The 18,327-nt window shown below is 45.2% G+C and overlaps 1 protein-coding gene across 1 annotated transcript in view; it reads right to left on the bottom strand.

Moving 5' to 3' along the window:
• Positions 1-7,705: 7,705 nt before the first annotated feature.
• The window catches only part of LOC115646976 (neural-cadherin-like), a 63,117-nt gene continuing 52,495 nt past the window's right edge, over positions 7,706-18,327 (bottom strand). Inside the window, 11 exon segments of the mRNA XM_030553502.1 lie at positions 7,706-8,107; positions 10,092-10,246; positions 12,695-12,712; positions 12,715-12,757; positions 12,759-12,850; positions 12,853-12,870; positions 12,873-12,899; positions 12,902-12,945; positions 14,269-14,449; positions 15,284-15,548; positions 15,862-16,028. Of these exon segments, the coding sequence (XP_030409362.1) occupies positions 7,706-8,107; positions 10,092-10,246; positions 12,695-12,712; positions 12,715-12,757; positions 12,759-12,850; positions 12,853-12,870; positions 12,873-12,899; positions 12,902-12,945; positions 14,269-14,449; positions 15,284-15,548; positions 15,862-16,028 (1,412 nt within the window).

Genomic DNA, 18,327 nt, shown 5'->3' with positions numbered 1-18,327 from the left:
CTGGGGCGGGGGGGGGTGAACTCCCCGTTCGTGGTCTCCGCTCGGCGAGTAGGTACTGCGGGGGGGGAACTCCCCCGTTCGTGGTCTCCGCTCGGCGAGTAGGTACTGGGAGGGGGGGTGAACTCCCCGTTCGTGGTCTCCGCTCGGCGAGTAGGTACTGGGGCGGGGGGGGGTGAACTCCCCGTTCGTGGTCTCCGCTCGGCGAGTAGGTACTGCGGGGGGGGGGTGAACTCCCCCGTTCGTGGTCTCCGCTCGGCGAGTAGGTACTGCGGGGGGGGGTGAACTCCCCCGTTCGTGGTCTCCGCTCGGCGAGTAGGTACTGGGGGGGGGGGAACTCCCCCGTTCGTGGTCTCCCCTTTGCCCTCAGCGACCCCGGGCCACACCCATCAGGCTCCCGAATCCCTCACTGGTTGCCCCGCCCACGGCCGAAGGAGCCCCACGCTCCAAGATGGCCGCCGCGGAGGGGGGGAGGCCCCGCTTTGCTCCACCCCATTCAGCCTTTGTGGCCACTCAGAGAGCGGTTGGGCCTCGGCCGTTGGCTCCGTCCCCGTTAGGGCGGGTCTACACTACAGCAGGGGTCCCCGCTCTGAGATCGATCCACCGGCGATCGATTTAGCTCTCCTGTCACGTTATTCTTCCACCAGTAGCTTTCGAGCCCTCGGGCTTGGGTGGGAGAAGAGAGGCAGGGCCATAGCTCAGCAACCAGAAACGGCAAATACAGAGGGCGCCTGTATTAGCATAGCAAAGGAGCTGGGGCACTGGGTAATGAATGGCATTGGAAATGTCAGTGCAGCTGAGAGCAAGCAGCTCTCCACCTGTTTCATCTTACCTACAGCCCTGCTTTTGTGAACGCTTGGCAGAAAGGCAGCAGTAGGGTGCAGAGGGTGACTCTGTCAAAGCATATGGACAATAAGCCAAACGTATTTATTACGTGTAGTACATTAGTACTATGCACCCACTAAAAGCAGGGTGCCATTTTGAGGCTAGGTACATAGCTTGAACTCTGTAAGCTCTTGCTGAAGAGGCTATTTAAATAAACAAAACAAAGGGTGGGAGAGGAAATGGGAGGTGAGACAACTGGCTCAAAGTCACACAGCAGGGTAGTAACAGACCAGCGAACAGAACCCTGCTCTCCTAAAGCCTCATCTAGTCCCTTATGCACCACGCCATGGTAAGACCATTTTTTAGGACTTTACCCTCTCTGTTTCCTATAATGAGTAGCCACACAATTTCAGAACCATTATTTTAATCTGAGCATTTTACTTTCTGTATCAAAAGATTTTATTAATATATGGAGATACATCTAGCTCAGAGAACTGGAAGGGACCCCACAAGGTTATTGAGTCCAGCCCCCTGCCTTCACTAGCAGGACCAAGTACGAATTTTGCCCCAGATCCCTAAGTAGCCCCCTTAAGGATTAGCTTGCTAAACCCAGGGTTGTATGGTCAATGCTCAAACCACTGAACTATCCTGACTTGGAGCTTGATGCTAATGTAAAACTATTCACTGTTCCTCTCACTCATCGGTCAGACCTCAAGAATGTGGATGCAATGCAGGAAGCTTTTCATGGCCATAGTGATGTTTATAAAATCAAATGCACTTTTCCATTCCATAACCTCCAGCTTTGTTTGTACCAGATGAGTGGAGCACTTTAAATTGATTTAAAAAATTGATCTAGCCAAATACATGCAATACCCTAACGTAAGGGCATTGAAACTGTTATGACCTTTGCTTATATTAATTTAGCAGTACATTATTATTTCCTCATCTAAAAAATTTACCCTTTGTAACACTTTTAAACATTAAAGAATTATGGAACCTTTCACAGGGGTGAAATGTTAGCTCCCCGGACCTGGCAATATTCCAATATTTTCAGTGGTAGGTACGGTTGCCAACTTCTAATTGCAGAAAACTAAACATCCTTGCCCCGCCCCGCTTAATCCCTTCCCTCCACCCCCTCTCTCCATCGCTCACTCTCCCCCACCCTCTCACTTGCTCATTTTCACTAGGCAGGGATTTAGGGTGCAGGCTCTGGCTGGGGGTGCAAACTCCTGGGTGGGGCCAGGGATGAGGGGTTTGGGGTGTAGGAAGGGGCTCTGGGCTGGGGCAAAGGGATTCAGGGTTGGGGTGCAGGAGGGGGTTCAGAGTTAGGGCAGGGGGTTGGGGCACAAAAGGGGGCTTGGGGTGCAGGCTCTGGGCGATACTGACCTCAGGCGGCTCCTGGGAAGCAGTGGTATGTTCCTGCGACTCCTAGGCAGAGGGGTGACCAGAGAGTTCCACACACTGCCTGCAGGTGATGCCCCTGCAGCTCCCATTGGCTGCAGTTCCATTGGCCCATGGAAGCTGTGGAGCCAGCACTAGGGTGGCGTCTGCAAGTGGGGGCAGCGCACTGAGCCCCCCTGACCACTCCTCTGCCTATGCTAGCCACTTCCCAGGTGCTGTGCAGAGGCAGGCATGGAGCCTGCCTGCCCAGCTGGCACTACAGCCAATAGAACTTTTAGCAGCAGGGTCAGCTGTGCTGACCAGAGCCACCAGGATCCCTTTTCAAGCAGGCATTCTGTTAAGGTTGCCAGCAGGCTGTTTTTTAGGAGGTGAGCAAGTCCTATCTTATCAAATTCTCATGTCATTTATATAGAAATATGTAAACACCTCATATTAAAGAATGCTAGAGTTGCAAAGTCTTAATTAGGAAGTGCCAGAATTAAGGTTTCCCCTGGAATTTTAATTAGGGCCCTTGTGCATATATATTATTCTACAGTCTAATGACATGGTCGCATACTATTGTTTCCCTTATGATCCCTTATTCAATATCCAGGACGAATGGTGCTTGTTGAATGAATTTGGGTTATACAGTTGTCATAAACAGATAGTCAAGGGTTAATGTCTCTTTTACCTGTAAAGGGTTAAGAAGCTCAGTAAACCTGGCTGACACCTGACCAGAGGACCAATAGGGGGACAAGATACTTTCAAATCTTGGTGGAAGGAAGTCTTTGTGCTCTTTGTTTTGAGTGTTGTTCGCTCTTGGGACTAAGAGGGACCAGACCTACATCCAGGCTCTCCAAATCTTTGTGAATCAGTCTTTCATGTTTCAAAATTGTAACAGCCAGGCAAGGCGGATTAATCTGATGTTTGTTTTCCTTAACTTGTGAATGTTTCTTTTTGCTGGATGGATTTTTACCTCTGTTTGCTGTAACTTTGAATCTAAGGCTGGGGGGCGGGGGGGGTCCCTCTGGTCTATATGAATCTGAGTACCCTGTAAAGCGTTTTCCATCCTGATTATACAGAGATAATTTTTACCTTTTCTTTCTTTAATTAAAAGCTTTCTTTTTAAGAATCTGATTTTCCTTGTTTTAAGATCCAAGGGGATTGGGTCTGAACTCACCAGGGATTGGGGGTAGGGGGAAGGAGAGGGGATGGTTAATTCCTCCTTGTTTTAAGATCCAAGGAGTTTCAATCTGTGTTCACCAGGGAGTTGGTGAAGCCTCTCAAGGCAGCCCGGGGGGGGGGGGGGGGAACAGGGAGTGTGCCAGACACTGAATTTCTGCCTGGTGGCAGCATACCAGATCTAAGCTTAATTACTAGCTTAGAAGTGTTCATGCAGGTCCCCACATTTGCACTCTAAAGTTCAAAATGGGGAAAGAAACCTTGACAACAGTGAAGAAGTGTTGTCTACTCTATAGGATCCCTACTTCATTCGTTGCAGAAGATGGAAGTGTGTAGTGAATGAGTGAGAGGTTGCAGGAAGAGAAAAGATGGTCTCATAGTTAAGATACAGAACAGGATTCTATCCCTGCCTCTGCCACAGAGTTCCTCTGTGATGCTGGGAAAGTTGCTAAACCAAAATTTTCACACAGATAGCCATAAACTGTGTATTCATTTTCTGGATGCCCAGTGAGAGGCTCTGGGACTGGATTTGCAAGAACTGAGTACTGACACCTGCAGTTGAAGTCAATTGAAGCTGAGCTTCAAACATACAAAGTGCTATATACTACTATTCTGAGAAACCAGGCCCAGATGTCTCACATTTAACAAAACAGGGATCCTGCAGGGGGGCAAAATGTAATGAGACCTCTTACTAATCACACAAGGAATCAGTGTTAAGGTTCCTAGGTAGCCTGAGCTGTAAATTCCTGATCTTGCCACTTTAAGCTCTTGTAAAATAGATTTTGTATGCAATTTCTTATGTTTTTTTTTAAATCCACTATTTTCAGCTATTTGCTAGACAGCTGAATATTATCTGCTAGCAGTGGAAATGTGCTGTACTCTGCTATATATGAACTAATGAGACACAAGGCCCTTCTTCCTTTTATACACATCTTCCTTCCATATGCACAGGGGTGGGCAAACTTTTTGGGCCGAGGGCCACATCTGGGTGGGGAAATTGTATGCAGGGCTGGGGCAGGGGGTTGTTGTGTAGGAGAGAGCACAGGGTGGGAGAGAGGGTGTGGTGTGCAGGAAGGGGCTCAGGGCAGGGGGTTGGGGTGCAGGAGGAGTGCGGGGTGCAGCAGGGAGCTCAGGGCAGGGGGTTGGGTTGCAGGAGAAGTGTGGGGTGTATGAGGGGGCTCAGGGCAGGGAGTTGGGGGGTGGGGTGCAGGAGGGGTTTGGGCTCCAGCCCAACACCGCTTATCTCAAGTGGCTCCAGGGTGGCAGCGGCGCACACCGGGGCCAGGGCAGGCTCCATGAATGCCTGCCCTGTCCCCAGCCCCACGCCCCTCCAGAAAGCACTGTGGCCCCTGGGGGGGAGGGATCAGAGGGCTCTGCGTGTGCTGCCCTTGCCGCGCCTCTGGGTACCTCCCCAAAGCTCCCATTGGCCACGGTTTCCTGTTCCCAGCCAATGGGAGCTGCAGGGGGCAGTACCTGGAGGCAAGGGCAACACATGGAGCCCCCTGCCTGGGGGTCGCAGGGATATGATGCCGGTTGCACCGCGGGTTGGATCCAAAGCCCTGAGGGGCCAGATCCAGCCCGCGGGCCGTAGTTTGCCCACCCCGGTCTAGCACATGGAAGGAAGCCGCACAGTCCAGTGTTTTCACCATAAGACCCTTCTCTCCAGTGGACCCTACCTATTTATTGTTCCTTTGCACCTTCACTGATCCTAGGAAAAAATATACTGCTAGCTATCTATAAACTTTCCTAAGCTATGCATGCACGTGTAGAACCAGTAAAACACTGGCAGACTTTAGTTGCATTATAAAATACAGTCCAGATGGAGGACAGGTAATGCAGACTACTCCCCTAGACCCTGGAGTCAGTAGTACACTGAACACCTCAAATTCATCTCTTCCTTACTGAAGACATAATGCATCAATACGATAATCCTGAAAATCTTTACCGAACTTCAAATACAAAAGAGTGATAGGAGGCATACAAATTTATATACAATATCTATAGTATAATTTAACTGAATGTATTCAGTACAAGACTCAAGAAGCAGATAGCCTTACTGAAATTTTGAGGTTCAGTAGCTTTCATTTACAGCACAACATGTGCTTCAGAAGTATAAAATAGCTATTACAATTACTAGTTTCTTACAAAAAGGTAATACATTTATATTTTAATAAGTAGGGAGAAACCTTCATTATGCCAAACATGACAATACATTGTATGGTTGCCATGATCAATGACTTTGCATGAACAAGTCAATATCTGTCTATCATAAAGGAACGAGTCATGGTTTGACTTGCTATCCTGTTTTATCTACTGCATAGTATCTATCTGATAAATATCAACATTTTAAGTATGGTTTATATGAAGTATTTCATTGTACTAATTAAGTACATTTTTTATTCAGTTGACAGATTTTTTCAGTGAAGTGTGTCTCAGAATATTTGTATTAGAACAATTACTATATTTCTCAAAACCTCCCTTATTTTAAATAGAGTATAGTAACTCCTCAATCAGCTGTCTTGCAGCGTTCAGGAGGCAGGGGAAGCCTGTGCGCTGAGTCTTCGCCCCCCCCCCGCCCCCAAAACGCTGCAAGCCAGCTGATTGCTGCGGGCAGGAGTGCGGGGAGGAGGCGCTGATCCACGAGGTGTGCTGGTGAGCGGGAGGCGCTGTGGGGAGGAGGGGGCATAGGGAGGCTGCCAGCTGTGGAGAAAGCAGGCAGCCAAACAACGTAAGAGTGGAGAATTACACAACTTTTAATAAGCATGTTCCCTAACTGATCAGCATCGTAACAACAAAATAACGTTAACCGGGATGATTTAAAGTGAGGAGTTACTGTATTCTCCCCGTAGCTCCACTTCTCATAGATCAAGCATGAAAGTCAGGCACAGTGATGGAAGGTCTAATTTTAAAGCAGTATTTTATTGCTATACATCACATTTACATAGAATTGGCTAGACTAAAAATCAGGCTTCATGTATAGTGTTGTGGTATTAAATAATGAAAAATGAGTATAAAATAATTTAATACACAGTTAACAGCTTTAAAGCATTTTACAAACACTAACTGATCCTCACACATCAAACCTAAGAAGTGGGTATGGTCCCCAGTTTACGGAGAGAAACTGCTTAATGTGACTTGCCCCCTACCACTGGAGCTAGTGTCAAAGCCAGGATTAAAACTCAGGAGTTCCTGACACTGATCTTGTGCTCAAATCACCACTTCGCTCAAGAGGCGCGCGCGTGTGTGTGTGTGTGTGTGTGTGTGTGTAAGGGGAAGTTGGAAGATAAACAACTTGCCTAGTACGTTGTTTCTAAACCTTGTAACACGTCTTCCCTAAGGGCTTGTCTACGCTACCGCGCGGGGTCAATTGAAGATACGCAACTTCAGCTACGTGAATAGCATAGCCGAAGTTGACATACTTAAGATCTACTTATCACGGTGTCTTCGCTGCAGTAAGTCGACAGCTGATGCTCTCCCGTTGACTCCAGTTACACTTCTCATTCTGGTTGAGTACCGAAGTCGACGGGAGAGCACTCAGTGGACCCCCGCTGCATTGCTCGCTGTCCGCTGATCCGGTGGGTAGTGTAGACAAGCCCTCAGTGCGTGATCAACAATGTAGCAATGTAACATGTATAACTCCATTTTGCAAACCAGTGAAGTGTTTATACACTATACGGAAGGACATTCTGATCTTCTTTCTGCTATCCCCAAGTGTTTACTTTGCTTGATCCCATCCCCAAAGGCCTTAAATTAAAGGTCTGGACAATGTTTATAAGGGTGTGTGTGCGAGGGGAGAGAAAGGAAATAAGAGAAGTGGACAACTATCAACAAAAGAAAAAGAAAAAAAATCAAGAAAAATAATGTTTGATATTTAACATCTATAATTATAGTTGTGATTTTACAGTCCAAAATGTTTGCAATTTTATAATAATCTCCCCACCAGTAAGTATCAACTTGTTCGTAATCACACTAAGACCAAGAAGAAAATAACTGAAGTATTTGCATACAGGATGTTTGTAATAACTCACTTTGGCCTACACAAAATAAAGCTATGTGTGTGCTATGCTATTCAAAGTATTCAAAAAAATTCACACATTAAAAAAACCTTTACATTTCTAACTTTAACTATCTATTTATACAGTACATACAAAAAGATTTTGTATTCAGAGTGTCACATAAGGGAAAGGTGAGTGATTCATATGAAATGCCTGACTCAATAAATAAGTTATTTATTTAACTAATTAGAAACATTTTAGCATCTTATACAAAACACTAAGTAGAGTTCATATCACAGCAATGTGTTGGGTTCCCATCTCTCCATTTACAAGTGTTCATTTGAAAGCGCATAGAGTTCTTTAAGCTTGTCAAACTTTGATCCCCACTCATGGAGGTCATTATAGTTTAGATCTTCATCAACACTGGAGGAGTCTAAGGAACTAAGGCTCCCTGCCAGAGAGCACTGCCCCTCTAAGCAGTAAAAGTGAACAGTGTCTGCTGGAAGACTACGTAGATCATTGTCTGCGTCGTATACTATTTGAGACACATATTCCTTGAAGTCTGAAATACTGGTGACTGCAGAATTTGAGTCTCTTTGATGTGAGTGTTTTGTAAATGGGTCTCTCTCTGGACAAAAATGTGTCTTGAAGTGTGGAGCAGTGGTTTCTGAGGAGAATTGGGGGATGCTTTGCAGGGGTTTCTTTAATTCGTCTATATCATAAGCAGTCTGAAACACATTAATTAATGCAAACATTAAAGAGATATGTACAACACAAAGCAAATGCCCTAAACAGCAAGCAACAGGCTTTTTTAAACTCACAAATGAAGCAGAGTATGGGAGGTCTTCACAGACTGAAGAAAAGAGAGAATCTGAAAAGCGATGACACCTTCAGATTAGACAAAATCTCTGTGAATACTGACAGTCTTTGGCCACAAACAAAAATTGACCATGTTCCATGCTAATTCAGAAAAGTGGAAGGTAGATACGGCTGTAAATGGAACCTCCACTCCAAAGTCATTATGTCACCAGCGTGTCAAGTCATAATGAAAAATGTTAAAACTTTTCCAACCCCCCAGACAATATTTACCCTGGGCCAGTATCTGGGATACCTATAATCACCATTTCCCTTTTCAAAAGTGAAGTATTTAAATAGAGTAAAGATTTTTAGAGTTACAAGATGGCTGAGGTAATTTCTTTTATTGGACCAACTTCTGTTGGTAAAAGACACAAGCATGACAGCAAGCCCTACAAGCCGAGGATGGTTTTGATGGACTATCCCCACCTGGTCCTTCACCGCTTGTAAGGATGGTGGCTGTGAGGGATGGCTTCGAAGAAGGAGGTAAGAACAAAAATAAGGGCTTGTCTACATAGGGATAAAGCCTAGAATAGCTATTCTGCATTAGCTCATGTGGACACTCTTATTTCACACTAAAGGTACATCTACACTGCAGCTGAGAGATGCAATTCCTAGCTCAGAGAGAGGTACACACACTAGTTATGCTCAAAATAGCAAGCTAAAAATAGGAGTGTAGCTGTGGTGGCATAGGTGGCAGCTTAGGCTAGCCATCAGAACATGTACCTAGAATCTTGGATGAGGTTGTACTCTGGGGGATAGTCTGAGCTGCTGCCCATGCTGCCATGGCGATACTACTATTTTTAGTGCATTAGCTCAAGCAAAACCTTCCAAAATGTATTAACCTAAACTAAACAAAGCACTCCTCAGGCTTGTCTGCAAGCTGAGGCGTGAATCGACAATGCACTAGCCTGCCATGCATTAACTGACTGTGTGGACCTGTGATTGCACTAGAAGTTCCACAGTGCTCTAACAGCAAGAGATTAAAGAGCCCTGTAGAACTTTCAGTGCGTGGAAGCAGGCCAGCAGTGCAGACAAGCTGTTAGTGTAGAATAAGTGTGTCCACTTGGGGAGTTAGTGTGGAATAGCTAATCCAGGCTTTAAATTCATCCCCTAGTAATTTCTCACTATCTTCCCTGCAATTTCCCCATGTAGACAAGCCCTAAGGTAACTTCAGGAATCCACAAGAAGCCTACAGAGGGCTGCTTGGGAAACTTGTATGCCCCACTGATCTATACACCTGAATGAACTGATCTATTTGAGCCAAAGAAATATTTTTCCTCTTTTAAAACATTAAGTGACTTGGATAGGGTCCAGCTAAGTGAGAGTTAAAAAGCAAGCTGAGCACATTTGTTATAACTCTTCTCAGACACTATCATAGAGAAGTCATAGCAAATGGAGTTTGAAAAGTTACAAAGTAAGAGTGAAGTACTGGTAATTACTCCCATGACACTTTTGCCTACATAAATTCCTTGCTGTTGCTGTATTGGGTAATGTTCATCTGTGTGTGAGAAACAATTTTCCTTATGTCCCCTTCTTTTTCACAAGTTCTTACACTAAATGCAAGGTGCTTTAATACACAACAGCCTGCCTCCAGGAGATTCAGATCTATTACAAGACATGTCATTAGAGAAAAACTTTGGGGATGGTGGCGGGGTCAGGGAAGAAGAGGATTATGTGAGCAAGATCATCTGGGTGCTTTAGTTAGTCACACATACCTCTTGAAAAGTTCCATGCATTTTTTTGAAATTTTGTTTTCTTATTTTCTCAACATACTGTTTCTTTGACAGGAAGGTGAGAGCCATTTGGGTCTGGATTGCTGTGTGTTTAAAATATTGTCAAGATGCTGTACCATACCTGGTCGTGTTCTCCCCCTCCTTCCTCATTATAATTGAAGACATTTTCTCTAACGTCCTCCCAGCTTTCATGCTCTTCAGGAATGTGATAAACTCCTCCTTTCCGAAACCCTGATCTCCCCCACTGACTCCACACTGTATAAGAGACTAACAGAGCTGGAACAAACACATGCATATATGTTTATTATGTGGCCTCTACCTTCCTGTGAAATGTATTCACATTTGAAAACAACCTGAGAAAAATTATTATTTAATAGCCACATTCCCAGGTAAGAAATGCATTGTTTAAGCCTCAGTATCCAATTAAACATAAGTACACTCTCCAGGAAGGTAATGAATAATTTATACGTTACATCAGAAACTTCATTAAAAGAGTATTTTACTTACCTACAGGAATCCATTAGGACATTTAAATAGAAGGCATTTTGGCCATTCTTTGGCCTTTCACCAATCCTGAGTAAATAAGATACCCAAAGTAAGTAAAACACTGTTTTAATGAAGATAACAAATGTAATATAATCATTTGAGTCATTACTTTTCTGACCTATGTACACTTTTAATTGTTAATACAGGGAATTGAAAATTTTATTAGGAGAGAGAAGCTAAGCAATAGTTTATAATAAAATTTAGGTTTTGTAGCACTTTTCATAGTCCTAAATACTATGGTTATTCATGAATCTTCTTTAAAAGAAATGCCATTAGAGCATCAGTTTATACCTGAACTCGAACCAGAAACAGGGAGAAGGGACAGGAAGGAAGGAAGTGCTTGTTGGGATGCAGCGCTGGATAAGAGCCCAGATCCTAGAACTTTAACCTTTGGCCATGGATACAGTCAGGAACAATAAAAAATACAACTCTCTCCTTGTCCCTTTCTAAATGAGTGACATGGAAGTGACAATAGAGCATGGAAATGTGATAGCCACATAAAGCGACCAGCAAATTTAGGATTTTAATCACTAGGTGCCAGGGAATGAGAGAGTGATGAGATATAACATAAAAGACTAGGGGGGGAAGAAGGGGGGAAGGAGAGAGAGAGAGACAAACCGCCAACAAGGAGGACCAAGAGTGATGTGGTCCTATGACCACACTAAACAGAACATTATACATGGAATCTGAGCTCATTTCACATACGTCAATCAGGATCTACTCAGACATTTCTGTCCCAAAATGCAGTCGTGGGAGGCATCATTTAAATGTTATTTTCAAGGTTTATTCTCCAGTAATACATCAGCTGCTTTGTACTGACAGAGTTTTGGGGTAACAGTTTGAGCCTGAAATAGGATGCCTCTCCCAGGATATGTCTACACTGCAGTAAAGAACACCCACAGCTGACTTGGGCTTGCAGGGCTCAGGCTATGGGGTTATAGATGTCTAGGCTTGGGCTGGAGCCTGGACTTTTCAACCCTGTGAGAAGATAGCGTCCCTGAGCTTGAACATCTGCACAGCCGTTTTATAGCCCAGCATCCTGAGCCCTGCAAGCCCAAGTCAGCAGACACAGGCCAGCTGCAGGTGTGTAATTACAGTGTAGACATACCCCACGATCCTGGCTGGGGCAGACACAGGTTCCTTCCCCTCCTGTTTAAAAGAGAGCCTGACACTATTTTCCTAACTTCTCCTGCAAAAAGCACACAAGGAGCCAAATATTTTTGTGCTTATACCCACCAGTCCAGATACTGAACAACCCCCACCAACTTCAACATATTGACAGCAATGTAAATGAGCACACACTTTGACAACAATCTGGACTAGAGCTGGTCAAGAGTTTTTCTAATGACTGTTATTTTTATTTATTTATTTATTGGTCAGAAAATGCCAATTTGTCAAAACGGTAGCAGTTTTGAATCAGATCAGGAAGAAATCTGGGTTTCCCACATCCCCAATCAGTGTCCTAATCTATTAGCTATTCTGGGTTTGGTGTGGGTCTCTTCCTCCACCCTCTTACCCCCCCCAAAAAATGTCAGAAGGCTTCAGTTTTGCCTCACTGTGGAAAAGGAAAATATTTTCAATTTCAACATTTTTCATAGGATAGGAAAACCATTTCCCACCAAGCCCTGGCTAATATAGGTTGAACATACAACCATGTATGAATAATAGAATCAAAGATCAACTAATCTGTATTGAAAGTATATATAAAATATATACAACTTTTATAATGATTGTCTCTCTTTCTGACCCACCCCTTGTACATTGCTTGTCTGCTTACATTGCAAACTCTCTAGGGAAGGGTCTGTGCCTTCCTATGAATGTGAACAGTGCCTACCACATTGTAAGTGCTCCTGGAATACTAATGTGACGATAATAACATGGAATTTGCGGCAGTTGAGGCTTGAGGTGAAATAGCTGCACATGTAGTCTTGAGTGCCCAGAGGAAGCTTTAGAGGGGGGTGGAAGTGAATGGAGGGGAATCTAGTTTTACTTGAACCAGTCCTGAAGCCAGTGAACTGCAATAATGTGATAATGACTTTCAGTTGTTACTATCCTAAGATGGATTGAACTGGTGACTCATAGCAGAAATTAAAAGGCCGCCCTCTCATAAGTGGCAGAGTCCTTGTTCAATGGTGTAAAACACAGTGTGAGAATAAATTAAAATATTTGCTTTCCTACCTAGAAAGACTAAGAGGACATGCTGATTGCCAAGATTGAGCCAGAGCTGAGTCCAACTGGTTTTTCCGGCTTTCACCTGGCTGATTTCACACCACTTTCCTTTATAGCCATCAGGACACTGGCAGACAAATTTGTCTTGGGAATGTGTCACACAGGTCCCCCATTCCTACAGTTCCGAGTCCACAGGGTGTAGAGGTGCAGTGTTAAGCCCTGTAAGATTATCCGTCACTTCTACTTTGCCAGTTGGGCACCTGAATGATGAAACCAAAGAGTATTTGGGTGATGGCGGGTGACAGGAAGAGCATGCTGCTTTGTAAACGCTATGCAATGAAAATTGTTCAGTAATTCCAGTTTGCTACTTACACATGTTTCTAAAACCAATAATAAAAGCTTTAAAGAAATAAAACAGAAGAAGGGCTCATGCCACATCACTACTATGAAATAGCTGTGAACTGAATGGATGTTCTAGGTATTGCTATGTAAACAGAAACTCCAGGTGTCCCCCTACTTTGCTTCATAAGTCCTGCCTGCGCATTGCCACAATGCCCAGAGAACAAGAAAATACACAAGAGATACCCCTGGTTCCTCAAAGAGCTCTACTTCTTCCCCAAAGAGGGGGAACAGTCTGCTTCAAAACATGACCAGCCCTAGCTGGAGAAGCAGGAAAGGTTCTTTCCTCCACCACCATTCAGAACCAAAGGGAGATCTGTAGCCCACACTGACATCCAGAGAAAAAAGGATGAGCAAGTTTGTGGCAGGGCTGGATACAGGCTTTGTTCTGGTTATTTGAACATTTTGAAGGAATATCCTCCAGGGCCGCCCAGAGGAGGGGACAAGTGGCGGCAATTTGCCCTGGGCCCCACAGGGGCCCCCATGAGAGTTTTCGGGGCCCCTGGAGCAAGGTCCTTCACTTGCTCCGGGGGCCCTGGAAAAACTCTAGCGGGGCCCGGGCCCCCGGAGCTTCTTCCGCTCTGGGTCTTCAGCAGCGGGGGGTCCTTCTGCTCCAGGGCGGAAGGACCCTCCTGCTGCCAAATTACCGCTGAAGCGGGACCCACCACCAAAGTACTGGGTCTTCTGCGGTAATTCGGCCGCAGGGGACCCCGCCGCAGGTCTTCGGGGCACTTCAGTGGCGGGTCCCGGAGTGGAAGGACCCCCGCCGCTGAATTACCACTGAAGCGGGAGGCCCTCTGCCGCCAAAGACCCAGGACACCCTGAATCCTCTGGGCAGCCCTGGGATCTCATCCCCATCATGGGACTGGTCCCTCTGGGGACATAATCTGCTAGCTAGCATGGAACAGGCTTGGCTGCCCCTGTATTCCTCATCTTCCAACATGAAATTGGAAAGATAATGGAGGATAATGTAAGAACACAATCCTCATGGAAAGCCGGGAAGTCAGAAAGCATGCCAGACTCCTTGCCATGTGGTTCCCAGGTAAGTATATGTGAGAGAACCCTGGAGCCTTCCCTTTAGAAATAGATTGGATAGTGGCAATCTGCAGGGCTTTATGTAGAAAGAGAGAGGGTCCCAAATGATCATGGCCCACTCCCACAGGAAAAACAAAAGCTAAGTGTACCTGCATTCATGCCTTCTCCACAAGTCTACACAATGGAAAGGACTGTGACAGGGCTGACTGCGGCAAGCATTGGAATGACAACCAATGGTGATGCCTTGCTGCTTCAGAATGAAGCTGAACTCTGTGCTTTTGTCATCCCCAAGAAGAGGCTGACCATTCAGCTGGACATCACGCATGCAACCTACATGAGCAGAAAAGCACAAAGACAGAGATGTACAGGGTTCCTCATAAACCTTCTCAAAGCACACTGCATTGCAAAGTTCTTTAAATATCTTTGAGGACTTGTATCATTATCAAAATGATCACTGTTTGCATGCAAAATAGTCTGATCACAGGATAAGAGTTAAGTAATGCAAACACTATTTTACTAGTGGTCAAGATTCCTTCTGACATGTGCGCTTATGTTCTTGCTGGCTGGCCCTGCACAGCATTATAGCGCTCCTGCAGCAGAGCTCAGACTTGAAGCTGTGAAGCAGGTGGTTTGATTGGGGCTCTCCTTGCCCAACCTGCTGCAGGCTGAGTAAGGAGCATGAGGGGAACCCAGATGCAAGTGACTGCTTTCTACTTTGCCCAAAACTTCACAGAGAGAGCTCCACCTCCATCCAGCCCAGCCATGGGGGTAGGGGTAGTGAAGTTCTGTGCAGAACCTCCCACCTCACACCCTGCAGTAAATATTCTAATATTGATCCTCCCCTCCCCTCTGGCTGGGGGGAAAGAGGTTGGGACAATCTCAGTGTTGTTCGCCTCCCTTCAGGCCCACAGAGCAGGGATTGGAACTCCACTAATTCTTGCTTTATTCTGCCAACATCTACAGTGGGAAATATCAAAAATCCAATTTACCTCAGTACTAGGGCATTATTTGGCAAACTGAGGGCAAGGCAGTAGTTCTGAATTTCCAGCCAGAGGCCAGATCCTGCATTCCAAGGCCACTCCAACCTTCGCAGATATGTCTATGTGGGGCCTGGAGTCTCATTATTCCCTAACATGCCATTTCCATAGTTCATCTGTCACCTACCTTGGAAATCACTCTCTGAGTGGTTAGGAACGTGGTTTCCTAGCACAATGCTTGCCAAATCCATTTTGAACCATCTGTTCGCACCCATAAAGGAGGTCACTTCATGATCCCCTCCGCCATTATTAACACGCAAGGTAAACTCATTGTTATAGCGTTCCATAGTCAGCAGAACCCACTGGCCATTGTCTATGCGTAATGTGCTCAGTCTCAGACGCTGCTCCTTGTCCTCCAAATTGAAATTAACACCAAAATGTCCATCAACCACCTGCAGGAACACAGGGGAACAGACTTAATAATGTTCATACTTATACCAAAAATACATTTCCAAACATCAGAACATAAGCCACAAATTGTAATAAGAGTGTTCTCTGCATGGCAAGCAGCACTGCGCTAGCTGCATTTATTTCTAAGGAAAGACAGACCTTCCATGAATGAGAATCGTTACTCAAAGGGGCAGAACCCTGCCCTTATTCCTTTGAGGAACAGGCACCTTTAAATATTCAGAAGATGCTTCTTTTTGATCATTGTGCAGTGGCACAAGTTAACGCCACTGACAGAACAGCATTTGGATTGTTTACCTCCAATCTGATGTATCTACTCCCGTCTGCTGATGCCATGCTGAGAAGGGTGCTGAAGGAAACACGGGTGCGTACCATGAGCTGGACCTGGGTAACGTGGGCACTAAGAAAACTTTTCAGTTCATAATGAATCCAACTGTTCCTTCCAAAGGCCCACTCCAGAAGAACTAAACGTAACACATGGAAAATATAAATGTAACATCCTAATATTTGGCACTCACACAGACTTTAACTTTTATACACACACAGAGCTCTGAAGAGATAAACTAACCCTCAATATAAGGATTTTAGTTCAAAAGAAACTCTGGCCAAAGTGCTTGGGATGCTGTGGAACACAAAGCAACACAGCTACACAGACTCTGGTCTCTCTCTCAAAAGTTAGAGCAGATAAAAATAGCAAGTACAGGAATACAGGAACTAGAGAGGGCATTATAGCACACAAAAAGCCAAAAAAGAGATCTAAAGACCAATTTTGAAACTTAAAAGCATCAGTGGGGTTTTTATTTTGTTTTAAAGCATGGAGAGAGACAAGGGCGGATGTCAGGGAGACGAGTTTCATGTTGCAAAATTTGCCACAGTGAAGGCCCAAGTAGTGGGTGAGGTGGGAGGCAATGGTAGAATCCCTAATATACGGCTGTATCACAGCACAGAACCAAGGCAAGGCATAGGGAGGTGGTATCACATACAGCCAGGATTTACACCTTTGAAAAGGTTATTAAAAACTAATCTGGCATCTTTTAGCCTGCCACTGTTCTCACAGCAGTGAAAAGTTCCCCCAAAAGCTACCTTGTGTGAGGATTGCTACTTTCTATTATATTCTTGGGTAGCTTTGTGATAATGGATTATTGCTGTTTGTGTTCTGGCACATCTGTGAAGGAGTCTGTGAATCAATGTGGCTGCACTTATGAGCTGCTAGATCATATCCCCTAGTTTGTCTATGAGAATGTCAATGTGGGACTGTGGTGAAAGCCTTACTGAAAAGATATATCACTTCTACTCCTTCCCCTCATCTACTAGGCCAGTAACCGCGCCAAAGAAGGGAATTAAGTTGATTTGTCATAACTTGTTCTTAACAAATTCATATTGCTATTATCTATCACCTTATTATGCATTAGGTGCTTACAAATGGATTGCTTAATAATTTGTTCCAGTATCTTTCCAGGTATCAAAGTTGGACTGACTGATCTATAATTCCCCAGATCCTCTTTGTTTCCCATTTTAAAGATAGGTGCTATGTTTGCTGTATGAATGGGGTAATGTTGGAATAGGTTGGAGGGAGGATGGGAGATACAGAGAACCCTAGTGGGGGATAGGGTGGAGGACTGTGGTATGGGATAAAAGGGGAAACACAGCCCTGGCAGTTTTGGGGCAAATGGGGAATCCTGGTCTGGGGCAACACAGTGCTGACGCCATGGAGGTCTGAGGGGTAAATGGGAACCGGGTGCACAACGGATTCACGGATATGGGAGAAGAATGGGGGGAACTGGTACAAGAAGAGGAGGAGATGGGAGGCAGACAGACACCTGGCAGGAACGAGGACTGGGGGATTGCAGGGAATCCCTGAACTAGAGGAGGATGGGAGTGTGGCACACAGAGAGCTTGGGATCTGGGGTGGGTGGGAAATGGAGGAATGCAAGGAGCCCCTGAAGTGTGAAATAAGCTCATCCTACACAAGCTATTAACAGTGCGACCCCCATTCTATATTCACATGGACCTAGCAGAGAGCGCACAGCACAATTACTCTCTACAGTAGCTCTGGTTCTTCAAGATGTGCTGCCAACAGCAATTCCACTCTGTGTGTGCTCCCCAAGCTCATGAGATTGGATTCTTTTGAATAGCATTATCTATTGGGGCTGAACTGGTGGCCCCAGCCATCTTGTCCCTTCCCACAGCTGAGTGCACAGGGGACAGTGGCTGAAATCCACTCTCAGTTCCTTTACCAATGAGAACCCCACAAGAACAGAGCTCTGATTAGCAACCCAGTGGGAGCGTGAGTCGTGGCACCTGTGTGGGCAACATCCTGAAGAGCCACAGTTATTGGAGAGCAGTGACCATTCTTTCTTCAAGTGATTGTCCACATAGATTCCATTCTTCGTAACTAACTTGGACTTTCCCCAGATCACATGGGAAGTGTGGCAGCGCAGGGGGATGAACTGTATCTCCAAGATAGTGACTTAACCCCTGTGTCATCCTTCCTCTTGCCTATAGCCATCAAGGATGCTGAAAGGTGCAGTATTAACTGCACTTTGTTTTAGAACAACAATCAGAAACTTGAAACAAACGGGGCATGAGCACAGAGAAACTGCAAATCCTCCTATCTCATTCCCAGTCAGATGTTGCTCACAGAATGAAACCACAAAAGAGGTAAATGAAGTCCTACAAAGACCCTCATTGTGACACTTCCTTTGTGCAACAAGTGAACATAAGTACTTCAATATCTACAAGTCCAAACCTTTCACAGAGCAA

This window comes from Gopherus evgoodei, chromosome 2 (genome assembly GCF_007399415.2).
Source record: "Gopherus evgoodei ecotype Sinaloan lineage chromosome 2, rGopEvg1_v1.p, whole genome shotgun sequence".
In the NCBI taxonomy this organism is placed as follows: Eukaryota; Metazoa; Chordata; order Testudines; family Testudinidae; genus Gopherus; species Gopherus evgoodei.
This window is presented reverse-complemented; position numbering and strand designations above follow the sequence as displayed.